The sequence below is a fragment of the Canis lupus genome, chromosome 19 (genome assembly GCF_011100685.1).
Source record: "Canis lupus familiaris isolate Mischka breed German Shepherd chromosome 19, alternate assembly UU_Cfam_GSD_1.0, whole genome shotgun sequence".
Classification (NCBI taxonomy): domain Eukaryota; kingdom Metazoa; phylum Chordata; class Mammalia; order Carnivora; family Canidae; genus Canis; species Canis lupus.
In genome coordinates this window covers 18,596,022-18,623,361 of record NC_049240.1, presented here as the reverse complement: position 1 = coordinate 18,623,361, position 27,340 = coordinate 18,596,022, and the positions used below count along the sequence as shown (strand labels likewise).

The window sequence follows — 27,340 nt, the reverse complement described above, 5'->3', positions numbered from 1 at the left end:
TTTAAAAAGAGTATTTAGAAAAAGGCTGTCAATAGCAATTCATGTTCTTTTTACATCATTTTCTAGTTTCCAGATAGTCATAACCAGCAGCCATCTCAACAGTTCCAATGTATGGAAACAATTTTATTTGGAAAATAAAGTCTTGTGGCATATAACATTTCTTTTTCTGAGAAAAGGGGTCTAATTTAGAATTACTAATTTTTAAATGGGAATGACTTGTCTAATTTCTATTTTAAGTTTAATGCAGCTCACAATTTTATACTGTACTAATGACATTACATCTTTTTGAGCTTTATCTCAATAGTTATTTTAACTGGTTTTGTTATTAGCAAAAATTATAATCAGAAATAGACATTATTTAAATGATTTGTGTTGTGAAACTGAAGCATTGTCCTCCTGGAATAGGTGTAATTTGTGGCCCTTAAATATGGAAAAATAGCTTAATCTCACCAACTATTTCTCAGCCATGCTTATCCTTCTATATTATGTGCTGGTTTCATGCTGTAATCTAAGGAATCAAGACAGGATGAGCCAGTTCTGTTGGGCAGAATCTTATAAACAGTACTATATTTTTGAGAGGACATTTCTGGCTCTTCATTTTTATTTGCTGGAATGTCAATTTGTTATTTTCTGTAGATTCTATTTTGAATGGAAATTATGACCATTGTTACCTTGTCCTGATACTGGTAAAGAATTTAGAAGTGGTAAGAGAGAAGTGGGAAAGGAAAGATATTATTGCAAGATAAATGATAACATTAGACTATTTCCTTTTTTTTTTTTTTTTTTTTGGTCTATTGATATTGAACTTCTGAGTTTTGTTTTTACTTTCTAGGTGATGGGAATTGCAGTGATACTAGAGGTTTAGAAATTGCTGTAAAGCAACGTGTTGATGATGCACTTACTTCAAAACTTCCAATGTTTTACTTGGTCAACAGACCTCATGTTAGTTTAGTACCTTCTGCATATCCACTGCAAACAAACTTGGAATATAAATCCTTGAGTCTGAATTGGGCACAGGGGGACATTTCTTTGGAGATTGTGGATGGCCTGAGTGGAAAGATCACTGAAAGGTTAGCATTACTAATTTCTTTTAAAACCACGTATTTAAGCAGGGCACTTGTGAGCAATGAGTGTTGTTTATAAGTGTTGAATCAGTAAATTGTATACCTGAAACTAGTATTATTACAATGTGTTAACTAACTGGAATTTAAATAAAAAAACTAAACAAATCATAAGGAAGAGAAAATACAATACTGTACTGGATTTATCAGAAAAAATCTACATATGAATGGAACTGTGCAGTTTAAACCTGTGTTGTTCAAGTGTCAACTGTATTTAGAAAGGGCCCGCACAAGTATAAGGGGCCCAGAAGTTAAGCTTTACAGTAAATCTACCTTGGTCTATACTATAATATAAACAAAACAAATCGCTTAAAAAATATTAAGCAAAAATACATTTTTTGTTTTTAATGATAGGCACACAGTGAGAGAGAGAGAGAGAGAGAGAGGCAGAGACACAGGCAGAGGGAGAAGCAGGCTCCATGTACCGGGAGCCCGACGTGGGATGCGATCCCGGATCTCCAGGATCGCGCCCTGGGCCAAAGGCAGGCGCCAAACCGCTGCGCCACCCAGGGATCCCCAAAAATACATTTTAATAGAACTTTTAAAATTATTTCTTAGATGCAGTTTTTAAAATTCTGAACAATAATAATAGTTATTTAGTATGACAATTTTGCAGGCATTGTACTAATTTAAAAAAAATCATTGTTTTTCTGATGAGAAGACAGAGCTGGAAAAGTTTTATAACTTAAGTTACATAGTAAGTTGAATGGAGCCAGCATTCAAAATCAGTCTCCAGAACCTATAATTTTCTGAGTATCATTTCATGATTATAATTAGCAAAAGAATCCTATAATGTATTTGTTTTAAAAATTCATTTTCTCTTACTGAATCTGATTTTCTGGATCTAAGGCTAAGGATATGTGTTCTCAAATATTATTCACATATACTTACATGTGAGAACTAATGTACTATGTTATACTGCCACCTTAAAATAACCCTGTAGATTACATGGTGCTGTTGCTCTTTGACAGATAAACTGCTTCAAGCTAGGTTTATTATTTTTCTTAATGTCACACAAATAATAACACAGCTGGGATTCTTATCTGGATATTATTTCCAAAGCCCTTGTCAATAACCATAATATGTTATGCCTTTTAGACATTTCTTTGTAATATTCCTGCCATTGATTAGCAAGTAAAACTACAGCTGCTCTTCTAGTGTATGCTCTTCTGTGGTCACAACCATACATTTTTAATGAGATAATAATGTTAAAAATTAAACTGCTTGTTTGGTGAAAGATGGATTTAAGACCACATGCAAGCAAATGTTACTATCAACTAGGCATACTATTGATTACTTCAACTAGTGTGAATTACACTGTTCTTGCTTTGAATCAGCACAAAGTAATATCACTGTTAACAGTGGACAAACTGCACATTAAAAAGTCTTTTACTGAAAACACAAAATACTAGCATAAGAAAGCTGAAATGTAAAATGAGCTTAACTAATTTATTATAGCTAAATACTTGCCAGGTGATTACAAGTAAAGAGAGCACATATGATCTAAATAGTAGACAGTGTAGTTCAGCTCCAAAGCACTACATAAAGGATACTATCATTGTAATGTGTAATTTACAAGGAAGAATGAACCATTAACAGATATATGTGCAACAAATAACATAGTATCATTATTCAAAAAAAAGAAGTTACAGGAGGAAAAATAGAAATCCAGTACTAATTGAGACAGTAATTGACCTGTCAGTTCATGATCAAATGAACAAAACAATAAGCACAAGGATACAGTGGTTTTTTAATAACAAAAAGGTAGATTTGATTAACTTATATAAAACTGCACTGTAAAAATATAAAACACACCTACTTTTGAGGAAACTATAGAATATTGAAAAAAAATGATCCTATGTTATGCCACAAAGAAAATCTCAATTCTGAAAGTTAGAAGCAATGTGAGAACCTAGAACTGGACCCTCAATTCTATAGTCGGCTAATCTTCAACAAAAGCAGGAAAGATATTCAATGGAAAAATACTAATCAACGAATGGTGTTGGGAAAACTGGACCACATTTTACACCATACACAAAACTAAACTCTAAACAGATGAAAGACCTAAATGTGAGACAGGAATCCATCAAACCTAGAAAAAAACAAATGCAGTGACAGCTTTCACCTCAGCCATGGCAGCTTTCTATTAGGCATGTCTCTAGAGGTGAAGAAAACAAGAGTAAAAATGAACTATTGGGACTTCATCTAGATAAAAAGCTTCTGCACAGCAAAGGAAACAACAAAACTAAAAGGCAACCTATGGAATGGAAGAAGATACTTGTAAATGTCTTATCAGATAAAAAGCTATAGTATCCAAAATCTATAAAGAACTGAACAAACTCAATACCTAAAAACCAAAAAATCCAGTCAAGAAATGGACAGAAAACATGAAGTGTTATTTTTCCAAAGAACACCTACACATGGCTAACAGACACATGAAAAAATATTCAACACCAGTCATCATCAGGGAAATAAAACCACAATGAGATACAACCTCACACTGGTCTGAATGCTAAAGGAAAAACTTAAGGAACAACAGACGTTGGTGAGGATGTGGAGAAAGGGGAACCTTCTTGCACTGTGGATAGGAATGCAGACTGGTGCAGCCACTCTGGAAAATAATATGAAGGTTCCTCAAAAAGTTAAAAATGGAGCTACTCTGTGACCCAGCAATTATACTACTAGGTATTTATCCAAAAAACACAAAAATAGTGATTCAGAGGGCCACAGGCACCCCAGCGTTTGTAACAGCAATGTCCACAATGGCCAAAATATGGAAAGAACCCAGATGTCCATTGACTGATGAATGAATAAAGAAGTGATATACACACACATATACACAGAAAATGGAATATTACTCAGCCATCAAAAACAATGAAATCTTGCCATTAGCAACAGTGTGAATGGAACTAGAGGGTATTTGTTTTAAACTAGAGGGTATTATGCTAAGTGAAATAAATCAGAGAAAGACAAATACCATATGATTTCACTCATGTGGGATTTAAGAAACAAAACAGCACAGAGGAAGGGAAAGAAAAACAAGATAAAAACAGGCAAACCATAAGAGACTCAACTCTAGGGAACAAACTAAGGGTTGCTGGAGGGGAGGCAAAGGTAGATGGGAGAACTGGGTGATGGACATCAAGGAGGACACTTGATGTAATGAGCACTGGATGTTCTATGCAACTGATGGGTCCCTAAACTCTACCCTGAAACTAATGTACATTGTATGCTAACTAGCTTGAATTTAAAGGTAGAAGTGATGTAGATAGTATTTTTGGTTGTGATACAATAAATCTGTAAAAAAACAAAATCAGTATACTAGGAGTTTCATTGGTGGGGGGAGTCTTCTAACTTTTGACTCAAAGAGGAAATACAAGGGATGCCTGGGGGTGCTCAGTGGTTAAGCATCTGCCTTCAGCTCAGGGTGTGATCCTGGAGTCCCAGGATCAAGTCCCATGTTGGGCTACCTGCACGGAGCCTGCTTCTCCCTCCTCTATATCTCTGCCTCTCTCTGTGTCTCTAATGAATAAATAAATAAAATTTTTTTTTAAAAAAAAGAGGAAATATAAAATGAAACAGCAGAATATTTGAGACAAGGATATTGAAAGCATTCAATATATTCTATATATATATAGTTCAGTATATCAGAACTTGTAGGATATACAGCTAAATGCAAAGCTGAATGGAAAAGACAGTACTTGAAATGCGTATATCAGGAAATAAGCAGAATGAAGAAATCAACAAAACTAGAAATGTAACTTGAGCTAAATAATATAGGAAGTAGTCTTAGAAATCTGAGTCTGAAAAAATATCCCTAGCGAATCTCTTGTTTAGTGAATTAAGGGAGTAATTAACAGAAACTGAAAATTAAAGGTTCATAAAAACTTCTCTCAAAAATGTAAATATTTTTTAAAAAATCCTGTGAAATGCATATATCTTTAGGAAAAATTATTTATATAACTGGTACAAAAGAGGGAAAAATCTCAATATTTTCATAAGAAAGTAAGGTACCCTGTTTGCAAAGAAAGAGCACCGTGCTGAGGTGGTTCAGAGTAATTTTAAACCTTTATAAATAGCAGAAATTTCCAGTGCTATCTAAGAAGATGGAAAACATTAAAATTCTTTTATGAAGCAGGTGTATCACTGCTACTTAAATCCGGTAGAAGATTGCTGCCCTCCCTCCACAAAAGTTGTATATGAAGCTTTCTTTTATATCCAAACAAAATATTGCTAAATAAAATAGTAGGAATCAGGATGTAGTAGTATATTTAAAAATACATATTTTATACAACAATACCAATTAGTATTTTTTATAGGAGTGAGGATAGTAACATAATAGGAATAACAACAGGCTAGAAATAAATTGTTATTAAAATAGTCATTGATTTAGGGACATAAACAATATATTCATCCTATATAAATTCTAAGAAGGCATATAATATAGCTCTTTAGCTATTCTAGATAAAGATAATAAAAAAGGAATAGTTTGATATTTTTGTTAAGGATAAAATGTGTGTTTTATTAGTCAAAAGTGTCATCATGGTTGATAATATCCAGAACAAGAAACGATTGTTTACTGTTATTGTTAATATTATACTTAAAGCATTTGGACAAGAGAAAGAAATGAAAGATTATAAAATATTGGAAGGAAGAAGGTAAAATTGCCATTCTTTGTGTATGGTATCATTTTATACCCTAAAAGCCCAGGAGAATCATTGAGAAAACTATAACCAAAGGTATCATGATGAAAATACTAATAAAGAGATAATTGATTTCATACATAAGAGCTTTTGTTCATTATTGCTGTGAATAAAACTACCTCAAAACTTAGTGATTTAAAAATAACCGTTTATTACTGCTCAAAGTTTTTAGGTCAACTAAGCTGGATGTTGTGGAGCTCCCTCTTTCATCCAGGGTTAGCTCTAGGTCAACTGAAATTCAACTTGGCTGAACTTAGAAGGATGACATGGCTCTGGTCCATGTGTTGTCTCACCCTCTTGTAGACTGGTCCCAGCTGGTTCGTTGGGCAGAGATAGGATTCCCTAGAGAATGAGAACACAAACCTATAAGCCCCAGGCTCAGAACTGACACATCATCTATTCTGTTAACCAAAATAAGGCACAAAGCTAGCTCAAATTCAGGGAGACGGGAAATCAACCATAGTTATCGAGAGGAGAATCTGGAAAGTCACATAAAGAGTATGGAGACGGGAAATGAAGAATTTGAGAAATTTTTGTAAATACAAGAACAACGAATAATGAAGAGAGTTAAAGCAAAAAGTTTCGTGGTCTATGGACCCACTTTTAATTAGAAACAAAAAATATCTGCAAGGACATATACAGAAGGTCATGAGGGGGTGTATGTATTTACTCTTAGTTAAAATTTACATGTAGTAAAATGGGCTATATAGCTTCATGACTTTTGATATATATACACCTGTATTACTATTACTCCATTAAAATGCAGGACATTTTCATTATTCCAGAAAATATTTCTGTCCCTTTTTCCAGTCAGTTCTAGTACAGCTTTTAATTTGGATCAATATAGATTAATTTTGCTTCAAACAGTAAAATGTTCCAGTATCTGCTTTAATTTTTAATGCAACACTATAATTTAAACTGTAATAAAATTAGCTTCAGAAAGTAAATATTCAGAATGATTTTATGTAAAAATCTTTCACTATTTTCATTGCACATAATTGGAAAAAAATATTTGTAGATTCTGTGTTGATTTTCATCTTTACAGTTGTCAACATCCTTGAATAATGATTGTGAATGTTTCATTCTTTCTACTTTAGTTCCCCATTTAAAAGTGGTGTGTCAATGGCAAGTCGGCTTTGTAAAGCTGCAATGTTAAGTCGATTTAACCTGCTTGCCAAAGAAGCTAAAAAAGAAGATTTACTTGAGGCTAGTACATACCATGCAGCAAAGGTAAGTCCTTAAAGGAATGAAATTGATTGTAGAAATAAAATTTAAGAAAACAAAAATGTAATTTTATGATAATGAGACATAGGAGAAGTTGGTTGAAATAGTTCCTGAGTATATGGTATTGCCATGTTCTGATAGAATTATTTTTTATTTGAGATTACATATGTAAATGAGTGTTGCCACTTAAAGTAGCCACCTTAGTATGGTATATACTTATTTTGATGATACTGATCAAAACCTGTTTTCATACCTAGAGGGAAAAAATGGTAATAAAATTTCTTCTTGTATATATTAACTGCTAACTTTAGAAGTTCAGTATCCTAAAATAATACATTAAGATATTCAGATAAATTAATTATCCCATTAAAGTTGTGGAACTGCTATAATATCAGCAGGAGTTGAACCTGATTAAGTAGATGGTGTACATAGCCTTTTCCTCTCTTTAAAAATATTTTTTTTTAGTATTATAAACATAATGTATGTTTAGAGAATTTGGCAATCTTTTTAAATAGGAAAAATACTAGTAATCCTTCTATTCAAATTATGACACTCTTAATCTTCTAAGCATGTTATTTCAGTTTCTGTTTATGTGTGGCATGCATATATATGTGTATTTTTATATATCTTAAAATTTTAATTTACTAAATGTGTTTTTTTATCTTTTTCATTTGGCATAGTCTGACATGAACCATGTTATCGTGATAACATTGTTTCTGATAGCTTAAATTCATTTTCAGTTAATATAGTATCATATGAAACTCTCTTAATTTCAACAATATGTTAATGCTTAGACTGTATAATCTGTTATATATAATATAATTGAAACAATTATATTAACCACAGGCTTATGGGTATGTACACACATATTTAAGTATAAAAACTTATGTAGGCAATTTCTGGCTCTTTGGTGGCATGAAGAAGTTGTAGATCATCTTTAGAAAAGCAAGTATAAAAAAACTGGACAGAATTGTCAAAAAAAAAAAAAAAAACCACCTACCACTCTGGAAATTGAAGACAAAAAACATTAAGAAGTGTATATTGTTGAAAAAGTGCTTGAGCTTTGGATAAGAACAGAAGGAGTTTGTGATGCCTTCACCCAAGGCTGTTCCTGTTTCTCCCTCCTCTCTGGTAGTTTGAATGGCAAAAACTATAGTTTTTACTAGAGTGAGGATGCCGCTGGAAATAGATTTGCTGCTTAAGAGTGGACTTACTTGGGGTAGAGCATAAGAATTTGAAGCTTTGTCAGCTAAAAATGCCAATCCTAGTAGGAAACAAAGGGAAAAAATAATAATTTTGCTGGCCCAAGGTTGAAGTCCTGGGTGGGGCAAATGATGTACCAACTAGTAACTTAAGTAGATTGTAAAAATGAAAGAGCCACCCAAGTGCCGAGAAAAATTCTCTATATATCATTGGCTGAATGAGAGCCTTCACTCATGCAAGGAAGACCGAACTCAGTAAAGAGTGAAACTGTAAAAGAGAACTGACTGCAACTTTAAATCCTGTAGTCCCTCTTTATCCATAGGGGATACTTCCAAGAACCCCAGTGGATGCCTGAACCACAGATATTACTGAATCCCATATACTGTTGTTTTCTTATACATACATACCTATGATAAAGTTTGATTTATAAATTAGGCACAAGAAATTAACAACAGTAATATTAAATAGAACAATTACAACAGTGTATTGTAATAAAAGTTATATGGACTCTTTCTCAGAATACCTTATTGTACTGTACTTTCTTGTGATAATGTTAAATGATAAAATGCTTATTTGCTAAGATGAAGTGAGATGAATAATACAGGCATTGTGACTTAGTGGGACATAGTGTGAGGCTACTATTAACCTCCTGATACATCAGGAGGAGGATCATCTACTTCCAGACTGTGATTGGCCGTGGGTAACTGAAATCAGGGAAGAACCATGGATAAGGTGGGGGGACTATGTACACAACTCCCCCCGCCCTGCACATACACAATTTGATGAGACGGTAGCTGCCTAATAAGTTTAAGGTGTTTGAACAGTGTCTACTGAAATCATTATTATTAAACTATGCAGATACAGGGTGACCATTAGGAAACCAGGCTAAAGCATAAAAATAATAGAAAAACTGGAAGAGAGAACAGTAGCTTCATACCATGGAGAAAACCGATCTTAACAATTTAAGCAAGCTAAATTAAAAAACAAAAAACTTCAGAAAAATCATATCCAGAGTTTCTACAATATATTGTCTAAAAAAGTTTAAGATTCAACCCAAAATTATGGGATATGTAAAAAACAGGACAGTGAAACCTATACTCAGGAAAAAATAACAGTCAGTAGAAAATGGTTCTGCGTAGGTCCAAATGTTGAAGATATCTAAGACTTCAAAGCAGCTATTATAAATAAGTTCAGAGGATGAAAGGAAAATATAGATGTGTATCAATAAGTAGGCAATCTCAATAGAGAAATAGAAACTACCAAAAAAATTCTAGAATTGAAACAGTAAAGGTGAAAAATTCTTTAGATGTGCTGAATAGCATTTTTGAGATGGCAGATAAAAATAAAAGAACTTTGAAGATAGATCAGTAGAAATTATTTTAAAGACAAAATGAAAACAGATTGAAGAAAAATAAACAGAGCCTCAGAGATTTGTGGAACAATATTAAGTGCACCAACATGTCTGCGCTAGGAATCTCAGATGGAAAGGAAAGAGGAAAACAGGAAAAATCTATGAAGAGATAATGACCGGAAAAATCCCCCCAACTAGATGAAAAACATTAACATATTCAAGAAACCCAGCAAATCCTCAAGGAAAAAACATTTGAAAAGATCCATACCTGCTAGATCTATTAGTCATAGAAAAACAAACACCATATGATTTCACTGATAGATGGAGTTTAAGAAACAAATGAGCAAATTAAAAGACTCTAAACTATAGAGAACAAACCGGTGGTTGCCAGAGGAGAAGTGGTTGGGGAAATCAGTGAAATAGGGGAAGAACATTAGGGTACATTTACTGTGATGAGCAGTGAGTACTGTATAGAATTATTGAATCGTATTGCATACCCAAAGTTAATATAACACTGTATGTTAACATAATGGAATTTTTAAAATAATTTTTTCAAAAGATCCATACCTAGATATGTCAGGTATGGTTGATTTCTCTTAGCAACAATGGAGGCCAATGTAAAATAGCCCAAACAGTCTTGAATAAGAAGAATAAAGTTGGACAGTTCACACTTCCTGGTTTCAAAGCTTATCACAGAGCCACAATAATCACTGTAATACGACGTAAGAATAAACCGATAGATCAATAGGATACAATTGATAGTTAAGAAATAAACCATAGTATTTATAGTCGATTGATTTTTTTAACAAGAGTACCAGATAATTAGTGGGGGAAAAAATAGTTTTTTCATCAGTTAGTCTTGGGACAACTTGATATCCACGACCTCATACCATGTACAAAAGTTAACTCAAAATAGATGATAGACCTATATAAGAAAACTATAAAACTCTCAGGAGGAAACACAGAAGAAGATATATGTATTTTTAAGTTAGAGAAAGGTTTATTAGATCTGATACCAACAGTACTATCCATAAGAAAATAGTATTTTAGACTTTATAACAGTAACAACTTTTGCATTTCAAAAATTAAGAAAACGAAAAGGCAAGCTATATAACTAGGAGAAAATATTTGCAAATCACACATCTGGTAGGGGACTTATACCTAGAATATACAAAAACTCTTGCAACTCAGTAATAGATACATGACCCATTTTTTAAAATTACCAAAGAATTTGAATAGCTATTTCTATAAAGAAAATGACCAAACCAATAAGAATATTAAAAGACATTCAACATCATTAGTCATTAGGAAAATATAAATAAAAATCAGTGATTTACTACTTTATTCATACTAGGATATATCAATAATAAAAGAGATATTAAGTGTTGGCAAGTATGTAAAGAAATCAGAACCATCACACATTGCTGGTAGGAATGTAAAATGATATGGCTTCTTGGGGAAACAACAGTTCCTCAAAAACTTAAATATAGAGGGAGGGGTGCCTGGGTGGCTCAGTTGGAAGAGCATGTGGCTTTTGATCTTGGGGTGGTTTGAGCCCCACACTGGATGTAGAGATTACTAAAAAATAAATTTTAAAAAACAATATTAAAGAAGTAATAGACTTAGAGTATAACCCAGGAATTCCAGTTCTAGGTATATGCATTAAAACATAAATTAAAAACATATTCACACCAAACTTGTACATGAATGTTCATAGCAGCTGTATTCATAATACACAAAAGGTGGAAACAACCCAGATATTTATCAGCCAATGAATGGTTAAATACAATGTGTCATATCTCTTTAATCTTCCATAAAGTAGAATGAGGTATTGATACAGCATGGATCATCTACAGCATGGATCTACCTTGAAAACATTAAGTGAAGGAAGCCAGACACAAAAGCCCACAGATAATATTTCATTAATACAAAATGTCCAGAATAGACAAATTCATAGAGACAGAAAGTAGATGAGTGGTGTCCAGGTACTGGAGGAAGAAGAGAATGAGGACTGACTGCTAATAGGTATAGGATTCATTTATGGAGTGATGAGAAATTTCTGAAATTAGGGGTGATGGTTGTATAAGTTTGTGAATATACTAAAAGCCATTTATTTTGTATACTTTAAAAAGGAACTTCATGATATGTGAATTATATCTTAACAAAGTTGTTAGAAAAGCATGCAGTAAAATGTGTTTATGGATTGGAAGAACACATACTGTTAAAATGTCTATATTACCCAAAGCAATCAACACATTTAATGCAATCCCTATCAAAATACCACCAGTTCACAGAGTTGGAATAAATAATTTGAAAATTTGTGTGGAACCACAAAAGACCTCAAATAACCAAAGCAATCTTGAAAAAGAAGAAGCTGGAGGCATCACAATTCCAGACTTGAAGCTGTATTACGAAGCTGTAGTCACCAAGACAGTATGGTACTGGCACAAAAACAGATACTTGACTAATGGAAGAGCATAGAAAACCCAGAAAAGGTCAGCTAATCTTCAACAAAGCAGGAAAGATTATCCAAAGGAAAAAGTCTTTTGAACAAATAGTGTTGGGAAAACTGGACCAGTTTTTTACACCATACAAAAAAATAAATTCAAAATGAATGAGAGATCTAAATGTGAGACAGGAAACCATCAGATTCCTAGAGGAGAACATACAGACAGTAACCTCTGTGTTGCATTGGTCATAGCAACTTCCTACTAAACACATCTCCAGAGGCAAGGGAAACAGAAGCAAAAATGTACTTCTGGGACTTCATCAAGGTAAAGAGTGCAAAGTATACGAGACAGTCAACCAAAAGGCAGCAGAGAAGATATTTGCAAATGACAAATATAAAGGGTAAATACATGAAATACATAAAGAACGTATCAAACTCAGCACCCAGAAACCCAAAAAGTCCAGTCAAAAAATGGGGAGAAGACAGCAATAGACAGTTTTCCAAAGAAGACATCCAGATGGCCAGCAGATACATGAAAAAAATGCTCAATCATTCATCATCAAGGTAACACAAATCAAAACCATAGTGAGATACCACCTCACACCTATCAGAATGGCTAAAAGTAACAACATAGGAAACAACATGTTGGTGAGGATGTGGAGAAAGAGGAACCTTCTTGCACTGTTGGTAGGAATGCAAACTGATGCAGCCACTAGGGAAAACAGTACGGAGGTTCCTAAAATAGTTAAAAATAGAACTGCCCTACTATTCAGCAATTGCACTACTGGTATTTACCCAATGGATCAAAAGTACTGATTCAAAGGAGCACGTGTACCCAGATGTTTATAGTAGCATTATCAATAATAACCAAATTACGGAAAGAGCCAAATGCTCATTGACTGATGAAAAAGATGTGTGTGTATGTATAATGGATATATGTTACATATATTAATATGATGGAATATTACTCAGCCATCAAAAAGAATGAAAACTTGCCATTTGCAACAACATGGATGGAGCTAGAGTATATTATACTAAGCAAAATAAGAGAAATACCATATTATTTCACTCGTGGAATTTAAGAAACAAAAGAACATAGGGGAAGAGAAAAATAGAGAAACAAACCATAAAAGACTTTTAACTACAGAAAACAAACAGGGTTGCTGGATGGGAGGTGGGCGGAGGGGGCTAAATGGGTGATAGGTACTAAGGAAAGCACTTGTTGTGTTGAGCACTGGGTGTTATGAGTAATGAATTACTAAATTCTACTGAAGCCAATATTACATGATATGTTAACTAGAATTTAAATAAAAATGTAAGAAAAGAAAAATATGTTTAAAGTGCTGAAAAACCTGTCAGCCAAGAATTCTATAGCAAGATAATTCTTAAAAGCAAAATAAAAAAATTCCCAGGCAGACAAAAATTAATAAAATTTGTCGTAGGCAAAACTTCCCTAAAAGGAATTCCGGGGCAGCCCCGGTGCCGCAGCGGTTTAGCGCTGCCTTCAGCCCAGGGTGTGATCCTGGAGACCCAGGATCAAGTCCCACATCGGGCTCCCTGCAAAAAAAAAAAAAAAAAAGGAATTCCAAAGGAGGTCCTTAAAGTTTGGAAGAAATTAGACCACTGATACATAAATCTGCAGGAATCTACAGGAAGGAATAAAGAATACTGAAAATGGTAATCATAGAAGTAAATATAAAAAGGGTGTGTTTCCTCTGATTTTCTTTTAAAAGTGGAATTTCTTTAAAACAATTTTAACTGAATTACTGATTTTGTAGGAAACGTAGATGGAATATAAACAGCAATAGCATAATAAGGACAGAGAAATCAGTACTAGAACAAATTTAACTGTATTTTACCAGATTAAGTCCATATGAATCTGAAATAGAATACGGAAACATACTATAATTCCTAAAGTAACCGTGAAGAAAATAACTGGAAAACTACAGGCAGAATATTGGCACACTAATTAAAATGATGTAGTAAAATGCATTTTAAAAAGACTAGTAGAAGGCAGTAAAAAGGAAGTAGAGAAATAAAAGACATGGGCCTTCAAAAATAGTGAAATGGCAGAGATGAACCCACTATATCTGTAATCACATTAGATTCTATTAGACTAGCAGTCTTTACGTTCTGTCTCCCTTTCTGATATTTCCCACACTAAATGCTCCAGAGAAAAGGCAGAGAATATCAGATTGGGTTAAAAAAAAATAAAGCAAGATCCAACTATATGCCATCTGCAGGAAACATGAAATTCAAAAACACAAACAGATTTGAAAGTAAAAGGCTGAAAGAAACATACCATGCAAACAGTAGCAATAAAGAGAGCTGAAGTGTTTACATTAACATCAAACACATTAAGATGAGAAATATGAGACAAAGAACAGCATTTTATACTGGTAAAAAGGCTAATACATTGGAACATATAACAAATATAATAGTTATATATAATTAAATAGTAATTGCATGTGTTAGTAACAACAGAACCCCAAAATACATAAGCCAAAACTGACACAATTGAAAGGTAAAATCATTCTACAATTATTGTAGGAGGTTTTAATAGTCTTGTCTCAGCAGTTGATAACATAACTAGACAAAATAAGATTATAGAAAAACAGTGCCAACTAAACTGGCCTGTCAGCAGCACTACATCACAGCATAATATATTTTCAGGTACACATGGAATATTTTCCAGTATAAACAATATAGCAAGTCTCTATAAGTTTAAGAGGATTAAAATCAGACATACGTTCTTAACCACTATGGAATTAAGTAAAAAATCAATAGTGAAATGAAATCTGGAAGGTTACCTGTTTGAGAATTAAACAGCTTAACTTCTGAATAACCCATGAGTCAAAGAAGAAATTATAAAAAAATTTAAAAAGATCTACAACTGAATGAAAATACAATATTAAAATCTGTGGAATCAAAGGCATGGTTAGAAAAAAAAAGCTTTAGTCACTTACATTAGGAAGAAGAGAATTGTAAAATCAGTTATTTGAACTTCTACCTTGAGATGTTAGAAGAGCAAATTAAATGTAGGAGAGAGGGAATAATAGAAAATAGTATGGAATTCAGTGAAATAGAAAGCAAAAAAAAATCAATGAAATAAAAGTATTCATTGAAAAAAAACATCGATAATCCTTTAACTGATAAATTGGAGGTAACACAAGTGATCAAAATTTGGAATGAAAGAAGGATCATCACCACATATCTCAAGAGCTAAAATAATTATAAAGGAATAATATGAACAATGTTTTGCCCAAAAAATAGACCTGTTAAATGAACACATTCCTAGAAAAATCTAAAACCTGACTAAAGAAAATACGTAAATTGAACTAAAGTAGTTTAATTATTAAGATTCTCTTCCTAAAAATAGAAACAAACCAAGAAACAGATTGGGTTAAAAAATTAAATAAAAGCAAGATCCAACTATGTGCCATCTGCAGGAAACATAAAATTCAAAAACAGAACAAACTGATGGTTATCACAGGGGTTGGGGTATGGGTTAAACAAATAGATGAGGATTGTCTCTGAGTACCAAGTGATGTATGGAATTGCTGAATTGCTATATTGTACACTTGAAACTAATATAACACTATATGTTACCTGGAATTAAAATCTAAAAACTTACTCTTTCTAAAGAAAAGCAGAGTGCAAATATAGCCTTACTGGTGCATTCTATCAAATTTATATGCAGAAAAACCCCCCAAATTCTACAAAAACTCTTCCATAAAATAGAAAACATTTCCAGCTTCTTTTATGAGGTCCCTATAATCCTGTAGTTTACAGAAGCATTATTCATAATAGCCAAAAACTGCAAACATTCAGTTGTTCATCAGTTAATGAATGCGTAAACAATGTGATAAATCCATATGATGGAATACTAATCAGCAGTAAAATAGAACAAACTACAAATACATGAAACAATGTGAATGAATCTGAAAACATTCTGCTAACTCAGAGAAACTTGACACAAAAGAGTTTGTATTGTGTTCATCAATGTTTATGAAATTTCTAGAAAAAGCAGAACTCTAAAGACCGTAGATTCATGGTTGAGTTGTATCTAGGAATACGGATTGGAAGGCAAATGGGCACCGTGGAACTTTTTTGCAGGTGATAGAATTGTTTTACAACTTGACTGTGGTATGATTGCATACCTTTATAAATATACTAACAATCATCAAACTGTATACTGTGAGTGCATATATGGTATGTAATTATACTTCAAAGCTTTTTAAAAAGTTCATCTATATGTTCATTCATAAAAAATGAAATCAAAATAGTGATGGTGGTTATCTATAGTTTGGGGATTACAGGCAGTTTTTATTTTCTTCCTTAGATTTTCTCTGCTTTTCAGGTTTTCTGTAATGAGTATGACTATTTTTTTAAAATGTTAGAAACAAATTGTCTTTAAGGAATGTCAGAAAAGAAAATGGTTAGTTTCAAAAATAAAAATAGGAATTCAAAAATATTTTCATTAATTTTTAAAATGTCAGACTAAAGAAGATTAGGGCTACTTAACTTTTCATAAGCCAAATTCTGCCTATATTCTATAATTCAGTTTTTTTTCTTTCTATAGTGTATGTCTGGATCCTATCAAGAAGCTAAAACTTTGTTGAAATCCTACTTGCAGCAGCATGGCTATGGCTCCTGGATTGTGAAATCTCCCTGTATAGAACAATTTAGTATGTGATTTAGGCAATCCATTGTCATATTAAAAATCTTTTATTTTTTGGTGTCTTTGACTAGTAAATATGTTTTAAAATTTTTGGTGGTTTTCAGCTTTCAGAACAGTCTTGCAACAGCAGTGTCCAGATATTGCTGAAAATAATAATTTGCATTGAAATGTTGGTTTTTTTTTTCTTTTTGGAAAAATAATTACCTGAGTCATTATGCAACAATTTTGTATTTATTTTTACAGGCATTATAAAGCCACTACCCTTTTTGTAGCTTAATAGAAAATTTCTTCTAAGTTTTTGCTTAAAGCTGTCCATACAGCAAATATAGTCAACATTATTTCTGGATAGTTCACTCAGGTTGTTTCTTTTGCAATTAAAATTAGAATAGGGGAATACAAATAATAGTTCTTGCTATTGTTGATTAATTCAACAAATATTTGAGTGCCTAATATTTGCCAGTCACCATGCTTGTGTGATAGTAAAAATAGCAACTAAAACATCATCTCTCATGTCAAAAAGTTTATGAATGCAAACTGCATATATGCATGCAGAAAAATGTTTACCATGTTAGAGAATAATTTTATAAATTAGCTATTCTGATTAAGGGTCATCATAAATGTTTTAAATAAGATTGCTCATTTCAAGTGTTATATATGATCTATCCAAATGTGATTTAATATTTATAATTTAGATAAGTAGGCATTTCTGATAATTAACAAAAGATTATTTAGCTTACACTTGTATTTTTCACAGTGATTAGATCAAAAGAGAAAGTTTAGTTATACTTGAATTAGGCTATATTAGTAATTAGTAAAATTGTGAGTTTGTTCCCTACTTCAACCTCTTCAACCTATTCCTTAGTTTCAGTTGCAGATGAATTAAACATTACTGGTTCTCAGACTTTGTTCCTCTTAGCTTGGATCTTTATGATCTCCAATGAGGTCAGTATAGGTTTTTTTGTCTATTCTAAAAGTATCTTAGGATTGAAATTGATACTAGTGGTTGTCATTCTTTGTTCAGAATTAGAGGCTTGATAGAAAGGACTCTGAATTGGCCTACATCAAAAGCAGCAATCCTTAATTCTTTTATGTATTATGGTTGTATAAGATACTTTGCTTGAAGAAAAGCAAACTTGATCAATATAAGAAAGTTCAGATTTCTAAACTTCAACTTTTAAAATTGTTCAAAAGCCACTAAACTAGTTACATCTAAGTTTAAGTCCTATTTTAACTCTCAGGTTCTGTTATCTGAGATAAACATTAAGGGATGGGTAAAAATTAGGAAGGCTGAAATGGGAGAGAGAATGTATTCCAGTTGCAAATAATAAAGCAAAGATTAGGTGGAAATGTTAGTGTTTGAGGCTATAGCATAGAACACTGGATGGGAAAGTTGAGGATTGAGTCTAGCAGATGTTCTCAGTTGAGTAGGTCAGAGGGGAACCCTTGAAAGATTTTGTGTAGGAAAAGACACCATTCCACAACGTTTTTTTGTTTTGTTTTGTTTTGTTTACTTACTATAGAAATTTCTAAACATACAAAAATAGAATAATGAATGAATCCCCATGTACTCATCACCCAGCTTCAGTAATTATTAAAACAACAATCTTATGTCCTTTATATCTTCTCATGCTGGGTTATATTAGAACAAATACCAGACATGTTCATTCTTTTCTTTTCTTTTCTTTTCTTTTCTTTTCTTTTCTTTTCTTTTCTTTTCTTTTCTTTTCTTTTCTTTTCTTTTCTTTTCTTTTCTTTTTTCTTTTCTTTTCTTTTCTTTTTTTTCTTTTTTTTCTTTTCTTTTCTTTTTTCTTCTCTTTCTTTCTTTCTTTCTTTCTGTCCTTTCTTTTTTTCTTTCTTTCTTTTTTTTTATTAAATTCCAGTTAACATACAGTGTAATATTAGTTTCGAATGTACAGTATAGTGATTCAATACTTCCATATATCACATGGTAATACATCATCACAACAAGTGCACTTCTTAGTTCCCACCTCCTATTTCACCCATTCCCCCACCCACTTCTCTCTGGTAACCATCAGTTCATTCTCTATAATTGAGTCTGTTTCTTGGTTTCTCTCTCTCACCTGAAAATACTTTGATACAAATCCGTGAAATATGAGAACTCTTTAATACACAAACACAACCACAATCTAGTTAGTACACCTTAAAAATTAATAGTAATTCTCCAGTATATAGGTGTTGTATAGGTTGTTGGAATCAAGATCAAAATCAACATCGATATTTATTGGAATTTGTGTTAAATATCTATTGACCTATAGATTTTTCTCTTTTTTTTTTTTTTCTTTTGGTTAGTTCCTGAAAAACACCTGGGTTCTTAATGGAGTCTTCTGCAATCTCATTTTTGCTGCTTACATCTCCATGATGTCGTTTAATGTGTTCCTTTGTGTTTTGTATTTCCTGAAACCGATAGTTAAAGCTAGAGGCTCTTTCAAATAGAGGTTCAATTTTCTTAGCAAGAATACATCATAGGTAGAATTGTGTACTTTTATCACAAGATACAATGTCTGGGTTGTCATTTTTTTTAAGGATTTTATTTATTCAGGAGAAAGGGGCAGAGGCAGAGGGAGAAGCAGGCTTGCTCTGGGGAGCCTGATGTGGGACTCGAACCCAAGACCCTGGGATCACCACCTGAGCCAAAGGCAGATGCTCCATCACTGAGCGACTCAGGTGCCCTGTATGGGCTGTCTTTTTGTGATACTCGCAGTCATTGATCATTGTCTAATTCCAATATTTCATTAGGAATTACAGGTGATACTCAAATTCTCTCATTAACTGGAATCTTTCTGTTAAAAAAAAAGTTTGTTTATAGATAATTTGATACCTGAGGTGTAGTTTGTTTCTGTCTCTATGTTTTTAAAATAGTTGGTTCCCTGTCATTTTTTAAAGTTAATCTGTGAGAATTTTTTTTCAGTATCATTATGAATTTAAACATATTTGTTTCCCTCATTACAATTCATATTGTTCTCTTGTCAGTAGGAACCTATTCTAAACCTCTCCGTGTTTTCTTCTAGTTGATGTTTCTAATACTTTAGGTAATATCATTTTGTATATTCTATTCTCTGTTGCTGATACATAGACAGAAAACTATTTTTTTTTATTTTGGCCTTATATCCAGGCACCCTGCTAAATTAATTCTAATAGTTTATTGTAGAGCTTTTTGGATTTTAGTCATACACAGTCATGTCATATGTGAATAATGACATGTTTTATTTCCTCTGTCCCAGTCTTTATCTTCTGACTTTCCTTTTTTGTACTGGCTATAATTTTCCAGTACAATGTGAATAGAAGTGGTGTAGCTATGTTTGTGTCTTATATGAGAACTGTGTCATGTTGATGCCTTTGTCTTTTGAACATCATCTCAATAGTCTTTGTTATTTCCTTTCTTTCTCCTATGACCAAATGTTCTTGCCTCATCTTGTGCATTTGTTGCCCTGTTCTTGTAATTGGTTGTAATTTCTCTCCAAAAAGCTCTATTTCCTTTTCATAGAAAGTGGTAATCTGGATGCTAGGATCTGGTATCATTAATACTGAGTTTTCCCTCCCTAGGTCTTTTTAGAGAAAAAGACCTTGGAAATATGTACATTAAAGTAAAATGTTTATTTGTTCATGTTGATGCTTTCATTTCAAATTTAGGTCCACAGGCTTTTTAATTAATCTCATTTCAAATTTAGGTCCACAGGCTTTTTAATTAATCTCGTAAGTCTTAACATTTGTATCTCCTTTCTCTCATACCAAAATCCTGACTGTAATGAATAGCTACATGATTTCTTATTCATTTTTTCCAATAACTCCTACACAGTAGTCTCAGAATAATATATACCATCAGTAATAGGATTGCTGAAAACAATCTTTTTTGATTCCTGAAAACAGTTTAAAATTGGTTTTGTCCTTAGGATGTATCATACCAGATTCATACAGCCAATTTGTTTTATTTTACTTTTTAAAATTTTTTTAAAAGATTTTAAAAATTTTTAAAAAGATTTTATATATTTACTCATGAGAGACACAGAGGGCAGAGACACAGGCAGAGGGAAAGGCAGGCTCCATGCAGGGAGCCCGATGTGGGTCTCAATCCTGGGGCTCCAGATTCAGGCCCTGGGCTGAAGGCGATGCTAAACTGCTGAGCTACCCAGGCTGCCCAAAACCAGTTTCTTTTTTTTTTTTTTTTAAAGATTTTATTTATTAATGAGAGACACAGAGAGAAAGAGTCAGAGACATAGGCAGAGGGAGAAGCAGGCTCTATCCAGGGAGCCTGATGTGGGACTCGATCCTGGGTCTCCAGGATCACGCCTGGGCTGAAGGCAGCAGTAAACCACTGAGCCACCCGGGGCTGCCCTGTTTTAAAGTAACTTAAAATAACTTCCTTATAGTGAGTTGTGCCTCCAACTCAAGACACAGTTATAATTATTTAATTTAGCTCTTGATACTTAAAAATTGAGATTTAAAAATTATTATATGAAAATATAACATATCTAGGGGTGCCTGGCTGACTCCAGTCGGTTGGGTGTCCAATTCTTGGTTTCGGCTCAGGTCATAATCTCAGGGTCCTGAGATGGCATGACATGTCAGGTTCTGCACTCAAAAAGGAGTCTGCTGGAGATCCTGTCCCTCTGCCCCTTCCCCCATTCATGCATGGGTGTGCATGCACTCTCTCTCTTTCAAAATAAATAGATAAATCTTTAAAAATATATATGTAACAAATCTGTAATACACAGTATATGCAGAAACATCTATCTTTTTTCCCCTGTCCCTTCCTGAGAATGTGTGTGCATTTGTACTTACTCTCTGGCTTTATATACACAGTGTAAAAAAAAAAAAAAAAAAAAAAATATATATATATATATATATATATATGCATATGTACATAAAATTATTAGGTTTTTCATTTATCCTTTATTTTTAATGTAATATACACATAAACATATGAATAGTCATTTGGTTGTGGCTTTTTTGCTATTATAGTGCTCTAGTGGCAGGTTTTTTTTTAGGTTGCTTAGAGTAGAAGAGACTAGAAAGGCAGGAGGCCATTACAGTAGCCTAATAAGTGATGATGACCTCAATCGAGGTTGTGACCAGTTACTAAAGGGAAGAAAAATTCAAGCAGTGGTGGGGAGATAGGACCTAACAATAGAATATATGAAAGAAAGGAGAAGACAAAATGAAAATGATACTGTGGGTTTGAGCTATAAACTGGAGGTACTATAAGTAGAGGAGTCAAGAATGGAATCTGATGTGGCTGAAAATATTGGAAGTTTTGATACATATTTTTAAGGGGGTAATAAGATCATCAAGTGGAAATATTCAGCAGTTGGAAATATAGGTACAGAGGTCTTTTGAGAAAGCTGTGGAATAAGGATAAATTAAGAATCCCTTGCAAAGAAGCAGTTCTCAAGTTGTGAGAAAAGATGTTTCCTTTTTGGGGGAAAGTATGAAAAAATAATATTGGGATTAGATTCCCAGGAAACTCTTCTATTTTGCATTTCGAAAAATAAGCAACAGGTGGATGAAGAATGAGGTTGGCAAAAAGATATTTGAAAGAACAGAATAGGCATTCTTAGGTGCTCTGCAGGTCAAGAAAATAATTAGAAAAATACCACTAGAATTGGCAACCAGGAGTTTACAAATGACTAAAATAGCAGTTGCCGAAGCTGATTGCTCAGGAGAGCATCACTCAAGGGTACTCTGATTGAGTAGATCTGGGAAAAGCCCCCAAATCCACATTTTAACAAGTTTTTACAGATGTTTTGATGTGGGTAGTACATTTACCACACTGAAAAACACCACCCTGCAAAGTAATAAAAGTTTGGTGGTGTCAGAAAGATTGGTCACAATTAAGGAATAAATGGGAAATGAGGATTTGGAGTCAGTGGCTGAATTCTATTCTTTCTAGCAGCTTGATGATGAGACTAATATGGTTGTTTGGATTTGGGGGAATTTTTTTTGCTTATAAAGAAGGGGGAGATCCCACCAATGTGTGTGAATTTATAGTGGAGCCACATAATGTGATGTTTATGACTTGCTTTGGGGAATAGGGGATGTTAGGTCAGATAATTGGCCTACTTACAATCAGATTAACCCTACTTAGGGAATTTTGGGTGATGTGAATGTATTCCTGAAATGGCTCAAGCCAAAATGGAGGAAATAAACTATGAGTAAATAGAAATAAGTGGAAGTAAAACAGTTTCACTGAAAGGGCAGATATGAAAGAATAGGAGATTGTGTTCAGGTTATTTTCAAAGTCTGAATTTTTAGATACTTAATTCTGGTCTATATTTTGTCAGGTTCCCTTCACCTCCAGTCTTACTCAGTTTTTAGAACTAATACAGTGGTTGAAATCTAGGGATAAAAGATGGCTTATGATTTGAGATTTAGTGTTCATTCCATTCAGTCTTTGAGGGATCTGTGTGGTGCCAGAGATAGCTAGAGCCCTGAACAGTCAACTCTGGCCTTAGGCAGCCTATTATTTACCCCCATGTTTAATAGTGCCATTTTCTTGTCTGTGCCATGGTATGAAAAAGGTTAGAAAGAAGTATTTTAAGCTTTTTTTTAGATTTTATTTAAATTCAATTTCATTAACATATGCTGTATTATTAGTTGTACAGATAGGATTTAGTTATTCATCAGTTGCATGTAACACTCAGTGCTCATATCAAGTGCCCTCCTTAATGCTCATCACTCAGTTTGGTTACCCTATCTCACCACTCAACCTCCCCTCAAGCAACCCTCAGTTTGTTCCCTAGAGTCAAGAGTCTCTTATGGTTTACCTCCCTCTCTGTTTTTATTTTACTTTACTTTCTCTTCCCTTCCCCTATGTTGATCACTTCTGTTTCTTAAATTCCACATATGAGTAAAATCATATAGTATTTGTCTTTCTCTATTTTGCATAGCATAATACACTCTAGTTCTACCCATGTCATTGCAAATGGAAAGATTTCATTCTTCTTGATGGCACACAAAAAGGGTAATGTTCCCTTTGTGTGTATATGTATATATATGTACATGTATACATATATACATACACCACTTCTTTATCCATTCATCTGTTGATGGTCTTTCCATATTTTGGCTATCGTTGACCAATGTTTATAGACCTATCTGTAAACACTGGGATGCATGTGTCCCTTCTAATCACTATTTTTGTATCCTTTGGATAAATATGTAGTAGTGCAATTGTTGGCTCATAGGATAGTTCTGTTTTTTAACTTTTTGAGGAGCCTCCATACTCTTTTCCACAGAGCACCAGTTTGCATTCCTACCAGCAGTGCAGGAGGGTTCTCCTTTCTCCACATCCTCACCAACATCTGTTGTTTCCTGAGTTTTTCATTTAGCCATTCTGACAGGTATGAGGTGGTATCTCGTTGTTTTGATTTGTATTTCTCTGATGATGAGTGATGTTGAGTATTTTTTCATGTCTGTTAGCCATTTCTGTATGTGTTTGGAGAAATGTCTGTTCATGTCTTCTGCCCACTTCATAACTAGATTTTTGGGTTTTTGGGTGTTGAGTTTGTAATGTTCTTATAGATTTTGGATACTAGCCTTCTATGTGATAGGGCATTTGCAAATACCTTCTCATGATTCTCTAGGTTGTCTTTTGGTTTGTTGATTGTTTCCTTTGCTGTGCAGAAGCTTTTTATCTTGATGAAGTCCCTCATTTTTTGTTTCCCTCACCTCTGGAGACAAATCTAATAGAAAGTTGCTGTGGCTGAGGTCAAAGAGATCATTGCCTTTGTTTTCCTCTAGGATTTTAATGGATTCCTGTCTTATATTTGGGTCTTTCATCCATTTTTGAGTTTTACTTTTGTGTATGGTGTATGAAAGTAGACCAGTTTCAGTCTTCTGCATGTTGCTGTCCAGTTTTCCCAATACCATTTGTTGAAGGGGCTTTTTTCCACTGAATATTCTTTTCTACATTGCCAAAGATCAGTAGACCAATTAGTAGAGGGTCTGTTTCTGGGTTCTCTTATTCTGTTCAGTTGATCTGTGTGTCTGTTTTTGTGCCAGTATCATACTGTCTTGATGGTTACAGCTTTCTAAACTTTTTAACAAAAATTGTGATGATGTTGTTGATCAAAAATTGTTGATTATGTATTAAGGCACTACCTATAGGGAGGAGAACAAACATTTAGTTATATCTATGTTAGAAAAAATTTCTAGGTTGGTTGGTACTTTTAGATAATGATATTTCATTTTGCACTTAAAGTGACATGACTGAGCATTACTTTAAGGAAGCCTTAGATGAAACCAGTGAAAAATAATTTGAGTAAAATATATACATTAAATATGTGCAAATACTTTGAAAATAATGATGGGGACTGGATATGAATGTTGTCAAGCTTCATAGCAGTTAACAAAGAGTCACTGTTACTTTCAAATGCAAGTTTATTTTCTTTCAGAATGAGCTAAAATTGATGGTTCCTAGATAAAGATAATTGTTCTTTGATGTGAAAAAGGAAAAAGAATATTGTTAAGTAAACAGGAAGCATGAGAATTTCCTCTTTAGAAATCTTTTGATCCTGAGACCATCCTATAAATTGTTTTAAAACACAACTTTCTCTGTCACTTCTTATGTTATTATAGATGTCAAAAATGTCTGATTTTGTTTAGTGTAATAGTTTTTGTAGTACCAAAGGAGCATGTCAAACACTGTCAAAACAGCATCTGTTTTTGGAAATAATGTAATTTTTGTTAAAAATTCTGCAGTTGTCTCTATGGGTATTTGACATCTGAATTGTTTTCTGTTTTCATAGAAACCATAGTTGTTGTTTGTTACATGATGGTCGAGGTAAACATATACCAATCCTGGAAGGTTGGTATTATCATTTAAAACTTTAAAATGAATTATTTCTTGGGAGTTAGAGTTTTAATTGTTCTGCATGTATGTGTATGCTTTTCAGTTTTGCTTTTCATTTTGACTATAATATAGAGGAAATTCATTGTTGTAGAGGAAGCATTCTAATATGTAACTTGTTTGGACAGATAACTTGAGAAAATGAAGTTACATCTGTGGACGCTTTTCCAGAATTTCAGTAATTTTTTCTACCCACTCTTTGAATTATTCCACTAATTGAAAAATAAAGTACAGTTTTATATCATTTTCAAATTAAACTTTGAATATTTTAACTCTGAGACTGTCAGACTTTACTGTATTTGAGAACTGAAAAATACAGTGTTGGCACTGCCTGCAGTATTTTTTTTACCATAGGAAAATCCTTGATTTGGATTTTTTTTTTTTGGGGAGTCTACAACAATTATTCTTCCAGTTTGCTTACTACTTCCTACTTTATTGTTTTTTAGCCAGTTAAGATAATTCTGCATTTTTAAAAACGTAGTCTGTCTTTCCTGCTGTATTGTCTTATGTTCTTCCCTCAAATCTGTAAGACCAATATCTCTAGTTCATCTTACATATAACAACTTATATTTATAGCAACCTATTTTAAATTGATACAACTTAAGTTTGAATGCATTCTGAAGCTCTACATTTTTACTCACACAACCTGCATTTCATGTTTTTGATGTCACAACTTAAATATTATTTATCCCTTAAATAATTATTATAGTTACTTTTACTATTATCTTTTAATCTTCATATTATTCTTAAAATTGCTTGATTCACTACCTTAACAATACATTTACCTATACCAGTGAGATTTATACTTTCGTATATTTTCCTGTGACTTAGTGTCCTTTTGTTTCAGCTTAAATACATTTAACCTTTCTTGTAGGGTGTTCAATGGTGATGAACCCTTTTATCCTTTAGCTTGTGCTTATCAGGAAAACTCTGTCTCTCCTTCAATTCTGAAGAACAATTTGAAGAGTATTTTTGGTTGGCAGGTTGTTGCTGTTTTTCTTTCAGCACTTTGATTATATTGTGCCACACTCTTCTGGCCTGCAAAATTTCTGCTGAAAAATCTTATAATCTTATGGGGATTTTCTTGTACATAACAAGTTGTTTTTCTCTTGCTGCTTTTAAGATTCTCCTCTTTAAGTTTTGACATTTTAATTATAACGTCTTGGTGTGGGTCTCTTTTGGTTCATCTTAGTTAGAACTCTTTGGACTTTTTGGATCTGGATGTCTGTTCGTTTCCCCAAGTTAGAAAAGTTTGCAGCCATTATTCTTCAAGTTTTCTTACCCTTTCTTTCTGTTCCTTCTGGAATTCCTTCAGTGCAAATATTGGTCCACTTGTAAGCTGTCTTCATCTTTTTCATTCCTTTTTTTCTTTTTGCTGCTCTGATTGGGTGAGTTCCATTGCCCTGTGTTCAGGTTCACTAATTGTTTCTTCTGCTTCATCCAGTCTACAATTTTGTCCCTCTGTTGTATTTTTTATTTTTTTATTTTATTTTATTTTATTTTTTTTATTTTTTGAGGTTTTTTATTTATTTATTCATGAGAGACACAGAGAGAGAGGGAGAGGCAGAGATGCAGGCAGAGGGCAAAGCAAGCTCCATGCAGGGAGCCTGACGTGGGATTCAGTCCTGGGTCTCCAGGATCATGCACTGGGCTGAAGGCAGCGGCTAAACCGCTGAGCCACCCAGGCTGCCCTTTGTTGTATTTTTTTAGTTCACTTACTATATTTTTTAGCTCTCTCATTT

General features: G+C 33.3%; 1 protein-coding gene across 12 annotated transcripts in view; it reads left to right on the top strand.

Moving 5' to 3' along the window:
- ADAD1 (adenosine deaminase domain containing 1) overlaps positions 1-27,340 on the top strand; it is a 98,242-nt gene that overhangs the window by 24,451 nt on the left and 46,451 nt on the right. For 5 of the 12 annotated variants that reach the window (XM_038564733.1, XM_038564738.1, XM_038564735.1 and 2 more), the window contains 4 exons: positions 833-1,070; positions 6,922-7,054; positions 16,634-16,739; positions 17,595-17,674. In XM_038564733.1, coding sequence (XP_038420661.1) covers positions 833-1,070; positions 6,922-7,054; positions 16,634-16,739; positions 17,595-17,674 — 557 coding nt within the window. Of the gene's footprint in view, positions 1-832; positions 1,071-6,921; positions 7,055-16,633; positions 16,748-17,594; positions 17,675-25,497; positions 25,557-27,340 lie in introns of those variants that run through there. The other 7 variants (XM_038564741.1, XM_038564739.1, XM_038564740.1 and 4 more) reach the window with 4 other exon arrangements.